The following is an 18,697-nucleotide window of genomic DNA, read 5'->3' as shown; positions in this document are numbered from 1 at the left end:
TATTCTATATAGTGTGTATATATATGGATTCGACTTGCATATTGTTTTATTGTATCAGCTCTGGTAAAAAAATCGGTAAGCTAATAGAAGAAAAACCCATAGAATATTTGATTACATTATAGAGGATAGGTGATGAAACAAAAAAAACTTATGTAGATGACTTGCATGTAATACATTAATTAAAGGTTAAAAGTTTGCACATGATAGAGATGACGTTATCATTCTTTTATAATTAATAAGGGATGACATGAACTTAGTGGGGAATGATGTGGGCACCTTGCATGAAGAGATAGAACATCTAGTGGGGTCACTTAGTAGGGAATGATGTAGACACCTTGCATGAAGAGAAAAATCATCTAGTGGGGTTTAGCTTTATAAGAGTATATATAGATCTGCTTTACTTTCTAAAATGTCATAACTAATTTATCTTAAATCATAAAAATTGAAACTAGTACCAATTTTATTTATAAAAAATTCTATCTATATGGTGGCGCACTATTTATAGTAGATCTTATTTATCCGTGCTCTTAGTGTTTCATTTCTTGTAGCCAAGTTTATTATTTAGTTTTGTGCTCTAGTCTAGGTTGATCGCATGACGAGTTGATTGCATGACATTTGAGGCATTACCTTATTTGAAACATATAATCAAGGAATCAACACAAAGTAAAAATGCTAGCCTATGCAATGCCTTAAATAAGATCTATACCTATGGTGAAGCATGGCATCGATGAGGTTGGTGTCGTCTTCCACATCTTCTTATATATTCATAGTGTGCCAGATTCTCTTGGTCAATCTCCAAGTTTGATACATTTACAATAAATCAATAGGTATAAAAGTTCTAAATAACTCTAAATAGATCACCAACAGATAGATAACAGTTTTAGAAACTAGTTTCATATTTTTCTGATTTACAATAAATTTGTAATAAAATTTTAGATATTAAACTATATTTTAGAAAATATAGAACTATCTTTAAAACCAACTAGATGACCAAATTTGTTCGATTCTAACAGTGAGAGAAACTCTGGTACCTGATTTCATATAGTTGTGCATGCAAGTTGGAGATTGGAGAATGGACTTGACATACCATTGTCCTTATCAATAGTTTTTTTTTTTTTTTTTGCGAATAGTCCTTATCAATAGTTAAACCACCTTCTTCTTCTTTTTTTGCTATGGGAAACTTTGCACGCGCCCTAATAGATGTTCTAGAGTACGTGCACTGCATATTTAGATATTGTAGCTAGCATGCTGTATATATACTACGAGGTACACTTTTAGAGCTGCAGTAAAAAAGGACAGAGAAACAGTGAGTGAACGCAATACATGGGATCGAAAGGCTCGGGCGGTAAGGTATCTGCCGTGCCCATACTTGCATTGGCATCTCATCACAATCTCCTGGCCTAGCCTGGCTAGCTTCTCCCTTTTGTGCAGTGACCCCGGCCGACATGAATGGATGTGGGGCTCACCGCTCATCTGATCAGTCCTCTTGTTGTTACTTTGTTTTCTTTTCAGTTTAATTTTCCGGGGTTTGTAGGGCAGCCGAGTACTGCATCGATGTTGGGCATTCTCCAGTTTTGTTCTTGGTCTTGCATTGGAGGAGGAGAACTGGAGAAGGCCCAGGGACCAACATTTTTGCAGCCCCTACCCCTTGCATTGCTGCCGTGGAATCATACATCACAATTACCGAGGCCACAGAAAGAGTGTTTTTCCTTGAGGAAAAGGGGTAGTCCCTTTATTCCAACCACACACATGCACAAAAAGTTGGTGGTGGTGGAGTACACTATAATTAAACTAACTCATATATATGTAAAGATAAAATTCAAATTAATACCACCCAATTCTCTATTTTGAAATGCATGCAAGTAGTGCCAGCTTTAATATATTCTTGACTACTGTCAGCTACTACTACCTTGCATTTCTAGCAACGGCTAAGAAAGAGATCCAAAAAAATCATCCAAAAAAATATATTGAGTGTTCGGCTATACTACTTCCAGCTTGTTTCAGCTTATTCTCTCTCACAGAATACTATCCCCAAAAAAATCCAAAATCTACTATTCTACCTACCAGCCGAACGCGCTGCATGTGGTGAGATTAAAGAGAGTCCCCTCCCATGTGAAGAGAAATATATATTGAGTGATCTTGACATGACAAACTTTACTTAACTTTAATTAAGCCCAACAACGTACTAGCTATATATTGGTATTATTGTTCAAAATCATTCCAATATTTTTTTTTTGTGAATTACATAATTAGAGGCGCAGACACTCAACACGTACGCATGCTCATCTCTATGAACACACGTATACAATACACGGCCGGCTGGGTAATAATCTTGTTAAATGAATCTGTAAACCATATATAGTACATTTTCAACTTGGTATCTTTTCTACTTCCATTTGGTAGCAACATGATTTGACATCTCTACGTCAACTCGTCAGACAGACAAATACTTATTGCACATACCAAAGACAAATAATAATTGACATTACTTTTGCCGTTTTCTGTGGACCATTTTCTTTTCTCGAGAACAATTTGTACCATTAGTACCAGCAGTGACTGATCGATAAGGCGTTTTAGCCCTATATATGACTAATACACCCGAGGGAGAAAAGACTTGTCTCTTTGGTGCCATATGCATGTTTTGAAGGCTATGCTTCGGGATCTAAAGGCCCAGATCCTACTAGCCGAAATGTTATAATGATGATACGAGAGAGAGAAAAAGAGAAGAGAGAGACATCAGAGAGAGAGAGAGAGAGAGAGAGAGAGAGAGAGAGAGAGAGAGAGAGAGAGAGAGCTTTTCTTGGCTAGCTGATGCCTTAAAAGGAGAGGAATGGGAACAAAGGTACCCAATGCAAGCAGATACATAAGGAGGGACGGACGGACGGGTAAAGCGATGAAGCCTTATGGGCATCTCCATTTCTCAAACCCGATAGAGCTTCCTTTGGTGGGGCGTGTGTTCTTGAGAGATTCTAAAAGCTCACCACCCATGGAGCTATACTAGTGCGACGACCTTTTCTTTCTCCCCTCTTGGAAGTAGCATCGATCGATTAAGATCCCCTTTACAGCCACCATGATGGCAGCTTCGTCGTCCTCCTCCAACCTCAGTGATCATCTCGTGCAAGATGACCTCGTCCCGTGGCCTGCTTCTTCTTCTTCCTCCCTGCCATTTGCTCCTGCTCCTCATCACAGCGCCATTATTGGAGGCAACCATGGCCAGCAATGGTGCCAGCATCCCATAACGCTGTAAGAACCTGCAGCTCTAGCACTACTACTGTTAAGTTTCTAGCTTAATTATGTTTACAATTCTCAGGGCCAAAATTGAACTGTCTTGAAATGTATTTTGGTTTGTTCTTTATCCACTGTGTGTCATCCTATTGACCTATTCTCCCTTCCTTTCTCTCAAAGGAAAGTATGCATTCATGTTCTTTGTTAATAGACTGGATTCTTCCTAGGATTTGGAGTTTTCCTCTGCATGCTTGTTCTCTCCCAGTCTCCCTCCCTGTTGTCTCTATGGAGTCTAGGGAATTGTAGCTCGGCAAAATGACAACTCTAGGCAGAAAGAGATAAATAGAACAGATGCAACTTATGTGTATGACTCCATCCACAAATTTGTTGGTTTCCTCCGCGACTCCGAAAGGTCGCTGTGCATTCTTCCTTTTGTCATGGACAGTCGTCGCCATACGACATATATACACATACACTTCTTGTTTGGCCTGGCCAGATGAATTCTTTACAAAAAAAATTATATATTTGATTCATTTTATTTTTACTGCAGAAACTGTGCTGATCGCTATCACTACGAGGAGCTTGAGGTGCTCCTCTCAGCACAAGGCGGCCACCATCACAGTCACAGCAGCCATCCTTCTCCAGTGATCCCTCCGCTCAGCTCTCTGCTAATGATGCAAAACCTAGGGTTCCAATGGAGCAACTGCGGCAGCTTCCTAGACACCTCGTCGTCCATGCCGCCCATGAACGTCCAGCAGCACGATGGCCACAACAAGATCAAGGAGGAGGACACGCTAATGAACTCATCAAGGTCATCGTGTGCGAGCACAGCTATAGCAGCTTGCCATGATGATATTGTCCTCGACGGTGGCGGCGGCGGCAGCCTCCATGCCATGGCCGCCGTTGCCGCCGATCTTGACGGCGCCACCGTGCTCCCGAGCGTCAACAACTCGCGGACGACGACGACGACGCACCAGATAAGGCCGTTCCCGGCGGCGCCGCCACCTCTCCCGGGCGACGCGTTCGAGATATTGGCTTCGTCGAGGCTGTGCAAGACCCTGCTGCTTAGCCAAGCTTCTTCAGTACTGCTCCATAATGGCACCATGCCTTTGTTGAGATCAGAGCATGTGCCCTATGGCCCTCCTCCTGCTGCTGCTCATCCCCATGGACCATCCATTGACAACTACAAGCAGGTCAGTCAAATTAAAGTACGGTGTGTAGAGCTGAGCTTGCATTGCTTGCACAGTTTTTTTTCCTCTGAGAGAAAAATCAAAGGAGAAGGATGAGGGTAGGAGTACTAGAGTAGCTAGCTGCCTATCTAGTAATGAAGCTGTAGGGCTAATAAGTGTATATTTTGCTTGTGCTAACAACAATAGTAAATCCAGCACCCTAAATACTAGCATCTGATTCAAATTGATGTAGAAATTTAAGGAGACCTCAACCGAACATGCCTCGTCAGCTGCAACTGCTGGTGCTGATTTTTTTTTCTTTGGCTGAACAACTACTGATGATATGTATCCTGCAGTGTCTTAAAACCCAATCATCAGTAAGCATAGCCCTTTTGCACTACTTTCTTGACAGGATCTCTAAATTATTGGCTTCATATATTAGATTTATAGTAGATAAACTTGAAATCATTTCAACTCTAAAAGATAGCATAAAATCTTTTTTCTGTGATTATAACATTTGTGATTTGTGGCATGTAAGTAAAGATACATGGTATTCCCTCCACCTCCACAAAACTATATGCTGACCTAGCTAGCCGGTTGCATGGTTGCCAAGACAAAACGTGTTTTTTGAAAGCATGAACTATGTGTGTACGGTATATAGTGATTATATGTACGCATGCATGTATACACATAGAACCATACGCCGATATATATATATCATGCAAAAGTAGGCGAGAGTTCAAGTCAGTAACAGTTACTAATAGCTCTAATCGATCTTATATAGGCTCGCATATATGTGCCTGTTTTGCTCATATTCTGTCTCTCTATACATATATGCGCTGCGCGCGCATGTCAGAGAGAAAAAAAAATATATACGTAATTTTATTTTGACCAACATTTAGTCAAATTATATATGTTTAGTGTATATAACAGGATTAATCGTTTTTCAACATGTTTCCAAACTATATTGCGGGTTTTAGTAATCATAAACAAATAAATAATATACTTTTGGAGAAAATAATGGTCAATCTGTTTTTAAAGCCCAAAAATAAAAGCAATGAGCTGTATTATATATACATATGCTGTACGAGTACCTAGCTATAAGCTACCTTACCTATACAGTATGCCATAATAACTAACAACATTTGTATGCCAAAAGACATTGCGCTTTCAGTCTGAGGACCATTATATTAGTTGTTCTCTGATCACGGACAGCAAGCATCATATCAGCTACTACATGCTCCTAGCTAGTATGGTAGGACGATTCTGATACTGATGAGAGATCGAGCTTATGGTGGCCTGGTAGATACACAGCTAGCTCATTGCGTGCCTGCTACCAGCTACATGCATGATATGATGTCCTACTCCTCATGCGTGCATGTCCTGATGTCCCTGAACAGTGTGCTGCCAGTGCATGCTCGCTCGCTCTCCTCCAGTCCTCCTGCTCGTAGCAAAGCTAGGCTAGAGCAACTGGGAGGGGAGCAAGGCTAAACCAGCTAGGCCCCGCCCGGCCGGTCCACGTTGTACAAAGAGGAGAGTACAGGCTCTCCTTTTGCTAGCTCTGCGTCCACGCAGCTTTAGGATCGGAGTGACCTCCTGCGTCATCTTTTCCGCCCAAGATCGTACCACCCATACCATATGCATATGCATATGCCCCTGCCCCTCGCTCGCTGCACTTGCATCTTCACTTAATTCCGCACGCATCTGTTAGTAGATCTGTTGTTCACAGGCTTTATTTAGTTTGCAGGACTAATAAAGCCATTTGCAGTGCTGGCGCCTTGTCATCATCTGACTAATTACACACACATTATGCATATATACCCTCCATAGTTGATTGCCACCTCTATTTACGATAATTTTATATACTAATTTACGATAATATCAATACATATTTATGATAGTTGGGTTACTATAACACATGGGGATATTTACCATAACGTTATAGTAAACCACTTAGTAAAGAGTTACTACAATCTCGTAAATTAACATAGTAATTATCGTAACTCAAAGTGGCTACAAAATAAGTTATTTTGTAGCCAGCTACAGGGTAGTAGTTACGATAATCACTATGTTAATTTACGAAATTATAGTAACTCCTTACTAAGTGGTTTACTATAACGTTATGGTAAATATCATCATGTATTATAGTAACCCAACTATCGTAAATATGTATTGATATTATCGTAAATTAGTATATAAAATTATCGTAAATGGGAGTGGCTACAGAATAACTTATTTGGTAGCTGGCTACTGAATATACTCTCCATATATATATATATATATATATATATATATATATATATATATATATATATATATATATATATATATATATATATACACACACACCCGTCTCGTCAGAAAGAAAGTATGCATGGGTGATGATGGCCATGAATATCGATACAGTACTGCACCCAGTCACGCAAAAGAGTGTAGTTGTGGAAATACATTGGTATGGTCACTAAGGGTGCATTTGGTTTAGAGACAATCTAGGATGAGATAGTCATGTCTTTGATTTTAGGGATGAGATGATCCTAGATAATATTTCGTTAGGAGTAAAGCTAAACTTCACTAGAGTGATTCAATTAAGGCTTCCTCTCACTCGAATTTTACTGTCAATCCAAGAATGTAACGTGGTCTTCTTCCCTAATTCTGGCAAGGTTAGGGTTAGGGTTCAGGGTTCAGGGACTTACCTAAATCAGGCAGGCTTAGAAGGATTGCTGGGGAAGACGCGGCCCAGTGGTGGTGGTGGGCGTGAGGGACGATGTGGGGCGAGGTAGCAGTGGCACCGCCAGCCCGACAGTGGGGGGAAGCTATAGGCAGTTGGGTGGGGCAAGGGAGGGGCGCGACAGAGATAGCATGCAGACCACCATCGAGTTATGGATGGAGATGACGAATATGGTGAGAAGGAGGCACATCCGATGGGTTTAGGACTGGGCCATGGTGGTTGGCAATGGATCCAACAATGGAGCCGGGCGCTAAGGCTAAGGTAGGGGGGAGCGGCGTGTTGAGATCAGGGTCAAGGTTGGCTACGGGCGTGGGCGTGGACAGAGGACGAAGAAGAAAGGAAGAAGATAAGGTGGAGAGAGATATATTTGATCTAGACCCTCTTTTTTTTGTATCTATGGGCCAAAAAGATCCAGTGATGGTTACCCTTAAATTACTCATTTGTTATATAGGTGTTAAAGGGGGATGGGGTGGTCCTTTCTACTATTTGGATGGATATATGAGATGATACTCCTGTCTCCCATTTCTAACATTCAAATTCAAAATGTTCCTATGCAAATAATTTCATATATTACTATACAATCAAATTTCCATAGTCTATGGAAATTATTTAAATGCCTTATTAGCAATTCAAAGAAAGTTCAAAAGTAGTCACATTTTATGAGTTTTAATAAATTGTACAAGGGCTACCAAAGAAATTTTCTATGAGCAAAAGAAAATTAGAGGTACTGAAAATAATGAAAAAAAAGGAACTAATATCCCACCTGCGGTCAGTCTCTCGTCAATCGTTTTCTTTGTTCTCCCTCCAACTTTTATTTAGCTACGTGGTGTGTACGTTCTCACTACTGATGTACGCGTGCGTGTGTGAGCTTTGCATGCAGATGGGTGCTGCGGGAGGAGGCCGCCATTGGAGCGCGGAGCACGACGCGGCGTGTCAAAGCAGGGCAGCAGCAGCAGCACGCCCGGTGCCGTCGCAGGCGCCGTCGTCGAAGAAGCCTCGAGTCGAGCAGCGGTCCTCCTCCCCTTCTTTCAAGGTACTCTCTCTAGGGTACTTAGGTCTGGTTTAAATTCATGGTGTAAATTTTTGGATGTTTGATACTAATAAAAAAACAAATTACAGAATTCATAAGCCATGAGATGAATTTATTAAGACTAATTAATCTGTCATTAGCACATATGTGACGGTAGCACCACATTGTCAAATTATGGACTAATTAGACTTAAAAGATTCGCCTCGCAAATTAATCGTAAACTGTATAATTAGTTATTTTTTTAGTCTATATTTAATATTCTATATATATATCCAAATATTTGATGGACATATAGTAAACTTTAGGGCGTGTTTAGATGCAAAAATTTTTGGGTTTTGGCCACTGTAGCATTTTCGTTTGTATTTGGCAATTAGTGTCTAATTATGGACTAATTAGGTTCGAAAGTTTCGTCTCGCGATTTCTCACCCAACTGTGTAATTAGTTTTTTTTCATCTACATTTAGTACTCCATGTATATGCCATAAGATTCGATGTGATGGGTACTACGCAAAAATTTTTGAAAACTAAACAGGCCCTTAGTGGGAACTAAACTAGGCCTCAAGCAGCAGGCGCATGGAGTATAATTCTGCGACGTCGTCGTCTCGTCTCGTGTCGTCTAGTCTAGTCGTCTCGTTTCGTCATTTCCGTCATTTCGATCACCAGCACGAGTACAGTTGACAGAAATCTATCCAAGCATGGAGTATATACTCATGCTGTTCTCTGATTAATTAGGTAAGGAAAGAGAAATTAGGGGACCGAATCGCTGCTCTTCAGCAGCTCGTCTCACCATTTGGCAAGGTAACTAATTAATATATATCAACATTTCTGCTACCCGTCACGATTCGGCACTGTTTTGGATGGCAAGTAGGACTATATATCATTAATTCTATACCTGACTAATATGTGCAGACTGATACTGCATCTGTACTCATGGAGGCCATTGGTTACATCAAATTTCTTCAAGATCAAGTCGAGGTAATTAACGAACCGGCTTAATTATCAGCCACGCTTAATCCATGAGTTTCAGTGTTTAGCCACGGTTACCAAACCGATAATAAGCATGCTGCCCTGCAGACTTTGAGCCGCCCCTACTTGAAATCCTCCAGAAGTAAGAAGCCCAAGCCGACACAGCGGGTACACCATACATCTAAATCAAACTTCGTTTCAAAATTTCAGAGAAATTTTATACTAATCCGATGTTGTTAACACCGTGGTGTGTGGTGTGTTAACCAGGGGTGTTCAAACGCGAATGCTGCTGGGGAGCAGGAGGAGACAAGGCTTGACCTCCGCAGCAGGGGGCTCTGCCTGGTGCCTCTGTCGTGCACATCGTACGTGACCAACGAGAATGGAGTCTGGGTGCCACCAAATTTTAGGGGAAACTAGGTCATGTCAGCTACTAGAGACACAACACAGCAGTGTACCAAGAACTAATCCACGGTTAATCTCAGTTCATCGACGGTTAATGTCAGTTCTCTAGGCGAAAAGGCATCCTCTGCTCTTGTGCTGTCTCTCTTTGGTACCTTTAACTTTTATGCTTAGCCGTAAATACCAGTCAGTACGTACACAATCTCTTCTCCTACAGACAGTCACACAGAGGCAGAGCTGACTGTTGACGATTTACCAACGAACTGCAGCAAACACAGAGCCCAAGCTTCATACAAATTTGAGGTCTTAAATCGTGAGCGATCAAATATACAGAACATGGATAATCATACCATGTAATAACAACATTTGAGGTGAATTTAGAAGTACATGTGAGTTAGTTGCATATCCAGTACGAACCCACTGCCTGTGTTATATTATGAACTGCGACGCAACAGATGCAAGAAAATCTGTAGCTGGAGCCTGCAGACACTTTGCTATGCACTTACACTGAAAAACGCCTCATGACGTCGACCCTTTGCTGCCTGTAGTCATGAAAGATTCACCGCAGCCACACTCCCCTTTGGAATTTGGGTTTATGAACACCAACTCAGACCTACAACAAGAACTTTAGTTAGTAACTGAAAACTGATGAACAGGGGGGCAAAAAGTAACTGTGTAGTAGGAGCCATACTTTAATGGATCATCAACATAGTCCATCTTGGTGCCTATAACATGCATCAAAGCCTTGGGGTCGATCAGTACTTTGACTCCTTTCTCCTCGACAAGCTCATCAAACTTCCCCTTTTCATCTGAAATTAGAGTACGATGTACTTGAGCAAGAACAGAAGCAGCCAAGTGTGACCAGCTGACAGCAGTTAAAACAGAACAAAGTTGTTAGGTATTCAACACAATGCAATGATGCTTCAGTGCCCCTTTTAGATAGCATGCATGTTCATATCTGGTAAGGCCTTGTTTAGATCACCTCCAAATTCTAAGTTTTTTCACTCTCTCTCCATCACATCAATTTTTAGCCGCTTGCATGGAGCATTAAATGTAGATAAAAAAAATAGCTAATTGCACAGTTTAGTTCGAAATCACGAGATTAATCTTTTGAGCTTAGTTGGTCTACGATTGGACAATATTTACCAAATAAGACGAAAGTGCTACTATTTATCGGGTTGAAATTTTTTGCAATCTAAACATGGCCTAAATCTCATGACATGGACCAATTGATGTAGGCAAAATCATAAAGGTACCTGTCACTCCATTAACACACCATAAGTTTCTACTAAAATTTTATCTGATACTAATGTTAGGGCCAGTTTGGTTGCCAAAATTTTTGGCAAAACGACACTGTAGCATTTTCGTTGTTATTTGGCAATTAGTGTCCAATCATAGTCTAATTAGGCTTAAAAGATTCGTCTCGTGGATTTCGTCTAAACTGTGTAATTAGTTTTATTTTTTTATTTATATTTAATGCTTCATGCATGCGTCCAAAGATTCGATGTGACGGGGAATCTTGAAAATTTTGGCATTTTGGGAGGGAACTAAACAGGGCCTTACACTTAGAAGCTAATTTTGCAGATATGGCCAGGGCGCCAGGCTTTTTGCAGCATTGATAGAGGCTGATGCAATAGTGACAAAAAAACGGTATATGCTTGCGAAGTCCAATTGGGTATTATAGTAGCTAGTAACTGAACATTGCAACCAATACAAGCATTGAAAAGCCATTCAGATTCCGATATTAAAATACTTAAACATGGCGCACCAATAGTAATGTTGCACTAGGAGGTCGAGCTTTGCAGAGACGACAAGGGTTTTTGTAGCATTCAGGGCAAACGAAGCACAGGTGCTGGGTGTGCTGCAGCACTCCCCGGCTGCATATATCAAGCAAAATTTACATGTGAATCATGACCAAAAGCAGTTAGGAAGTCTAAACTTAAACACTTCAGCACCTATTCAGTTAAAATACATGCACCAAGCACCCCTCTTTTAGCAATCCTGGCTCCGCCCCTGGTAGGCTGATATAATAGTGAAAAAAAAGGTTTAACTTGAGCAAGCTGCAAGCATGACCAAACCATCCAATCCGGTATTATCAGGGGCGGATTGGGGGGGAGGGGGCTGCAGCCCAGGTCCAGCCTCCTAAAAAGCTAAAGGCTCCCTTGTAAATTCAGCCCATGAATATGAGGCCAAGAAGGCCAAGCCCCACCCAAAGGTCCAACATCCACCCTCTGTTCTCCGACTATGGCAGCGCAGACGCTCCGACTCCCGACGCCTCTCTGTTCTCCGACGTTTCCGATCTCCGTGACGGCATCTTCCAGCAAGCTGTGCCAAGGCATCCCTGCTCCTGCTCTGGTTGGCTCTGTTAGATATGTATGTGCTGTGTGCGTGTGTATGGGCCTCCTGTGGCTGTGCGCCAGGCCCAGGCCGGCTTCCTGCCGTGCCTAGATAGATTAGGATAGGCAGGTTATCCCTTGATTGGTTCTGTTTCTATAAACCTCTCCCAAGGGCTGCCTATATATTTGTATACCTTGTATACCCTAATCAATCCACTATTCCACACAATCTCTATTGCTCTCTCGCCACTGGCCGGATTCATCAGCTGGATGTGAAGAATGCCTTTCTTCATGGGACACTTTCAGAGACCGTTTACTGTGCTCAGCCTGCTGGTTTTGAGGATTCCGCCCGCCCTAACCACGTTTGTCGGCTGAATCGCTCTCTATATGGACTTAAGCAGGCTCCTCGTGCTTGGTACAGTCGATTTGCCTCTCACCTGCTGTAGCTCGGTTTTGTGGAAGCCAAGACCGACACTTCTCTATTCGTGTATCACCGCGGCGATGACATGGTCTATCTTCTCCTTTATGTGGATGATATAGTCCTCACAGCGTCTTCGACACCTCTTCTTCGTCACACTATTGATGCCTTACAGCGGGAATTTTCTATGAAGGACCTTGGTGAACTCCATCATTTTCTGGGTATGCATGTGCAGCGGTCTGGTGATGGTCTTCTTTTGTCCCAGCACCAGTTTATGCTAGAGATTCTGGAGCGCGCTGGTATGACCAATTGCAAACCTTGTTCCACTCCGGTTGATACAAATCCCAAGCTGTCTGCTGCTGAAGGTGCTCCCCTTGTCAATGGGACTGATTTTCGAAGCCTCACCGGTGCTCTCCAGTATCTCACCTTCACTCGCCCAGATATTGCCTATGCTGTTCAGAAGGTCTGTCTCCACATGCATGATCCTCGAGAGCCGCATCTTGCTGCTTTGAAGCGCATTCTACGGTATATTTGTGGCACTCTTCACTTGGGTTTGCTTCTACGGCCCTCTACTCAGTCGGATTTGCTGGTCTACTCCGACACTGATTGGGCTGGCTGCCCAGACACCCGAAAGTCCACTTCCGGGTATGCGGTCTTCTTGGGCGATAACTTGGTCTCCTGGTCATCCAAGCGTCAGAATGCAGTCTCTCGCTCGAGTGTTGAGGCCAAGTATCGGGCGGTTGCCAATGTCGTTGCCGAGGTCTCTTGGTTGCGCCAACTCCTTGTTGAGCTGCACATTCCTCTGCGTCACACCGCCTTGTTTACTGTGATAACATCAGCACTGTTTGCATGTCTTCGAATCCCGTTCAGCATCAGCGCACCAAACATGTGGAGATTGATCTACACTTTGTTCGTGAGCGCGTTGCTACCAGTGATGTCCGCGTTCTTCACGTTCCGCCAAAGGCCTGCCTTCTTCGGTGTTCACGGAGTTCAGGTCCAGTCACGTTCAGGCTGCCGACGATCAGACTGCAGGGGAGTGTTAGATATGTATGTGTTGTGTGCGTGTGTATGGGCCTCCTGTGGTTGTGCGCCAGGCCCAGGCCGGCTTCCTGCCGTGCCTAGATAGATTAGGATAGGCAGGTTATCCCTTGATTGGTTCTGTTTCTATAAACCTCTCCCAAGGGCTGTCTATATATTTGTATACCTTGTATACCCTAATCAATCCACTATTCCACGCAATCTCTATTGCTCTCAGGTAGTCAGTCACCGGCCATCGCCCCCAGCAGGCCAGTACCCCAACGGGCAATCCCCAAGGCCATGGCCAGCGACCCTCAGCCCCTAAGGGGAACGATGGCCCCAGGCAGGTGGCAAGCGCTCAGCTGGTCACCATCCAAAGGGAATAGCAGCCCTAGGCGGCATCCGGCGGGCACCCAGCCGGCCAGGAGACCACTGCTCTCATCCCCATCTGCTGGTATGCCAGCTGCCACAGTGAGCCAATGAGGTAAAGAATGTTCTATGGTCTAGTATTTCAGTTCATGTTCATCCCATTTTGATTGCTGATTCCGATTGTTGGTACCAATAATTGATTCTAAATTGCTACATCGAGTGCCATTTGTTTACATCTATTGAAGATAAAAAAGACTAAAGCGCTTTCTGGACACAAGAAACGGTATAATATGATAAATTTGTCATGTACACAATGAGTGGTATGTAGTGTAGTACTTCATTTCTATTTATAAGGTTATATCTTGTTTATATGAAGTAGTATAACAATTTGAAAATTTTAATATATAATTATAATGGTAGGGAAAGCTATGTGAAATTGTGCATACATGTATGACCTTTGGTTACCAAATCTCTTATTTCGAATTTTTCTACACACAAAGTTGTTATATATGTCATCACGAGCATTTTTAATTTATATTATTATTTCTATTCATCGTTACATAAGAGAGAAAAACAATGTACCATGGCCGATAAGTTCAAGCGAACAGGGCCCATAAGGTTATCACTTTATTCATTTCCCCACCCTTTCTGTAGTGGATGAAATCGGATGTTGTTAATGTGAAACGATGAAAAACTGGTACAGGGAGTTGATCTGTGCGACAAGGAAGCAGTAAGTATACCGGCATAGTTGAGCGTGTAGGAGAGGCCGTTGCAGCCTCGCGCTTTGACGCCGAGCCGCAGGTATGGCCGCTGCCTGAGGCTGAGGAGCTGCCGGATCCTGGACGCCGCGGCGTCCGTCAGCGTGAGGGCCTGCCTGCGGATGGCCCTGTCGGCCGCGGCCCTCAGCACGGAGGACGACATGGCTATCTGGCGGTGGGTTCCACAGCAACCTCTCCTCCACGAACAAGCCGCGACGCAGGGTCCTAACGGAATCATGTATGTAAGAAGAAGAACAATAAAATCAAATCAAAATGGAGATCCTGATAAGCGGATGGATTAAGGGGACATGTGCCCTTACAAATTAATTCAAGATAATAACTAGGCAAACCAATTCCATATCATAATCTCATTCATTAGGATGGGAGAGCAGGCGATTCGAGGTGTTGATTGGGAATCTCAACGAGCTGTTCACCTGCGGATTCGATCGATGAATGGACGACGGACGCCCGCGCTCCGATTGGACCTCCTCCTCTTTGGGCGGCTGCTAGTTGGGTTGGGATGGGATTGTAGCCTTCCTCGCCACCGCCGCCGCGCCGTGCTGCTCCTCTCCTCCGAGACGCTGGGACCTGGGAGCCTGGATTGGAGGAGTCTGGAAGACGTGGCTGTTTGGTTCTGACCCTGGTGAAGGCGCCTGGGCCAGGCAGCTCCCCAGGCCGTCGATTTTGAGCGCCTGGCGGCCGGATCGAGCTGCCTGGGCGAGCTCCCCCAGGCCACGCTGTGAACCAAACACCATCTCGATTCCTCAGGTTCGCCCGAGGCCGACCCGCCCGACAGGCCAGCCTTTTCGATCGGCCCACCAGTGGCCCAGGACCAGCCCTATTTCGGTCGAGGCATATTTTGGTATTACGAAAAGTATAAACATTGACAATTGATTTTCCCATACAGAATTACAGATATACAGATTTACTTGCATTTTTTTGCGAGACCCAGTTACAGACGCAAACGCTCGCATACACGAACGCATACTCACCCCTATAAACGCGCGCGCGTACACACTGTTCCTATGAGCTTCTTCGAAGAACTGAGTTGGACCGACAAATCTCGAGATTTACATGAGCGCACACTCATCCTATGAATGCATGCAAACACACCCTACCCATGTGAGCTTCTCCAAAGAACTGAGTTGAACCAACAAATCTCGAGATTGACGAAGTCAGCACAAGCGCCTCGCTGTCGACGAACACATCGTCTACCACTTAAAAATAGCGCAATTAAATTCTAAAATAAATTAAAAAAAATACAAGCACACATGTAAGTCAGAGACTTAAACCCATGTGATAAGTTTCACCACAGAAGAACCCATTGCTACATGTCAAGCATCTAGCCCGATCCAACGCGGCCGTCAATTGGGCGCAAGCCAACAAATTTAGCTCAATGTCGCGCTCGGGTCAGGCTCAGGCCATAAAAATGTAAGTTTTTTTTACTCGATCCGAAACTTGAATGGATCTATGCGAAATATATTAGTTTAGTTTGGTTCCTCCAACCTTTTTCAAAAGCTTGCTACTAAATATCAACATTAAAGTGACAGTTAATCCAAAAAACAAAGTTTATAAAATTAACAGTCACGGAGAACACGGTGTCACAGACTTACAAACTCTACTGCATAGATCTTTTCGCACGTTGCAATGGGAACAAATAATGCCCTAATAATTATGAAGGAAAATATGTAAGATCAACTTTCACATATTCAAGTAGCCCACATCTTTAAATACATGAAAACAACCAACGTTAAGAAATGTGTAATATATATAAAATATTCTACAGATAGTAGCTCGTATCTTTAAATACATGGAAACGGCCAACGTTAAGAAATATGCAATATATATGGTTTAGTGACTCTTCCTGGAACCCCGGATTGCACGGGCTAGTGAGCTATAATAACATATACTAGTTCATCACGCGCGTCATCACGCACGCCGGCAAGGTACGAAAGGAGATACCTACATTCTAAAGACCACATGAGTCTTGCAGAGAAATGTTAAATGTGGCAGTGGCTAATCCCGTTGGGAACACCACAGCACTTCATAAATTTTCTGCAGCGATATTAATTGTTTTAGAAATTTTACTCACACATATGCATGTCATAGGAACTTTAATGATTTCAGCATATATATATTAGTGTTAGCCACCTTGTGAGCTAATAATAGATAAAAAAAAATTGAAGCTCCACAGCTTGATAACCTGATGGTAATTGACTCAGCGAGAAAATTACAAGTCAAAGTTATGATATTCACAAAATATATCACGGAGCATTAATTGTGACCAATTTTACCTTCCTTATAACAATAGAAGCTAAGCAAACAAAACAGCTACCAGCACCAATAAAATCCAAACACATAACGCCATTAACAAGGCAATCACTTGACACCTCTCAAAACAAGCTGTCATACTACACAGTCTGCCTAACTTCTGCATGTACAGATACATTTATTGGAAAGTAACTTTACTGGAAGAGAAAATGGACTTGTCCCTAATTTCAAAAGGTAGAGAAAACTACTAGAGCTCTTCTTTTCATGTTCCTTTTAAAGTTCAAAGTGATCCATAGAGGCTTACTTGCAGCCAATCAAAGAATTTATTTGGAGTTTTTTTAAATGCCAAACTTGTTGCTAAAAATCGCAGTGGAAGACTCTTCAATATGAACACCTGGGGAAGCAAAGAAAACGATCAGTTTAGTCCAGTAGTCCAGTCTTCCAGCCAATGTAGACACACACCACAAGATTTCTTTGATCCAATTAGAGACATTCCATCTAAGCAGCACAGCGATCATTATAACAAAAAGCACAGCCCTAAACAATAAGGTAAGCACCGAATGGAAAATACAGACCTAACGACATAAAAAGTAAAACATGTAAAATGAAATGGAAAACTAAATAAGCTTAGCATGGAAGTCAGAATGACTCACCCCGGCATATGAAACAAATTTAGGGATTTCAGTCACATCTTTCGGGCCCTCATAGTATACACCTGCACCAATGAAGATCAATTTCGAGACCTGTGAAACCAAGCTAAAATTAGGTAACTGGAATCTAAAACTGTGAAACTTGTAAGATCTGTCTTGTATGAAGGCTTGTGGCATAGTAGTAAAAATTCACATAAAAGGAACCACTACAGATACTCAGTTTAATCTTGTAGTATTCTGTAGTCTGCAGTAATAAAGGAATATAAACAACAAAACTATTTTGAGCATGTATCGCTTCCGGGTAGTTGACTGAAGAATCAATGGCAACAGCAGCACCAAGGCTGGGCCCGACCAACACTATAGGCCTTTTGATGTATGATTTCCAGAACAACACATACAAGATAAGTTGTAAGCGTCACATAACTGTAACTAAGAAAATAACAGTTCAATGTAACCATTAGCTAGTAGCGTCGGTTCACGACAACTCGATAAGAACTGCCTGGTCTTAATTGGCTGAACTGTTAGGCATAGGGAGGACGGTGGGTGTGGTGTTCATACTCTCTAGTACGTTGTGTTTTAATGAAATGATAAGCAGCTCTCCTAGGTGTTCGAGAAAAAATACAAAAGTGGAAAATAAACTGAAAACTATTTTAGCAACTCAGGAGAAAGCTGTGAATTTTATAACATGCCTGGCAATGACGGTGGTTCAGTTACTCTCATTGTAAGTAAGTTGTTACTGTCATGCTAAGTAAGCTGTTGAAATCAGCTACTATAACGCCCTAATGTTATAAGCAAGTTGTTCAAATCAGCTACTATCAGTACTTGAGTACCATCCTAGCGTTTGCTATATTAGAATCAGAAAATTAGGTCACCACAAGGAAAAGGACACACAATGTGGCAATTAGCAAAAGGTACAGATAAGCGAAAGAGGACGAACGGGGAGAGCAGCGACGTTGGGTCCCGGAGATGGTGTGTAAGCGGTAACCCTAGCGCTCCCGCGCGCGTCGCTGTCAACGACCGAGGCGGATGGAGGGGCCCAGAAGGTGACGGGTCCGGCCAACCAGGCGACAGATCCGGACACCCAGCAGGCGGATCTTGTGGAGACGGGGAGGGCTCACGCTAGATCCGGCTGCTCGCCGTAGATCCACCGCCTTCGTTGGCTGCGCGAGGTGGACACGGTGCTCTAGCCTCAGATCGGCCGGCGGGAGGGGCTCCACGAGCGGCCGGTCCAGATCCACCGCCGAGTTTGCTGACGTGACCTCCCCGTTGTCATGCACGGCCACCACGGAGGTTCCTCCTCCGTCGCCAAAGGCCTCTGGCGCGTTAGGGCGTCCGCTGGCTGGCCGCGCGGCTGTGGGAACG

At 43.1% G+C, this 18,697-nt stretch overlaps 2 protein-coding genes across 2 annotated transcripts; one reads left to right on the top strand and one right to left on the bottom strand.

Annotated features, from left to right (window-relative positions):
• Nucleotides 1–2,762: 2,762 nt before the first annotated feature.
• LOC136449714 (transcription factor bHLH110-like) lies at nt 2,763–9,635 on the top strand. The gene is made up of 7 exons (XM_066449871.1): nt 2,763–3,243; nt 3,776–4,418; nt 8,003–8,155; nt 8,884–8,949; nt 9,061–9,126; nt 9,226–9,285; nt 9,385–9,635. The coding sequence occupies exons 1-7, from the start codon at nt 3,071–3,073 to the stop codon at nt 9,532–9,534; spliced, it is 1,311 nt and encodes a 436-aa protein (XP_066305968.1). The 5' UTR covers nt 2,763–3,070; the 3' UTR covers nt 9,535–9,635.
• A 178-nt stretch (nt 9,636–9,813) lies between these two features.
• LOC136449715 (iron-sulfur assembly protein IscA-like 1, mitochondrial) lies at nt 9,814–15,065 on the bottom strand. The gene is made up of 4 exons (XM_066449872.1): nt 14,849–15,065; nt 14,397–14,639; nt 10,208–10,325; nt 9,814–10,129 (listed from the first exon to the last, which is right to left on the bottom strand). The coding sequence occupies exons 2-4, from the start codon at nt 14,575–14,577 to the stop codon at nt 10,036–10,038; spliced, it is 393 nt and encodes a 130-aa protein (XP_066305969.1). The 5' UTR covers nt 14,578–14,639; nt 14,849–15,065; the 3' UTR covers nt 9,814–10,035.
• Between the last annotated feature and the right edge of the window lie 3,632 nt (nt 15,066–18,697).

The sequence above is a fragment of the Miscanthus floridulus genome, chromosome 5 (genome assembly GCF_019320115.1).
Source record: "Miscanthus floridulus cultivar M001 chromosome 5, ASM1932011v1, whole genome shotgun sequence".
Lineage (NCBI taxonomy): Eukaryota > Viridiplantae > Streptophyta > Magnoliopsida > Poales > Poaceae > Miscanthus > Miscanthus floridulus.
Note: the sequence above shows the minus strand (reverse complement) of the source record. Positions and strands in the feature narration are given on the sequence as shown.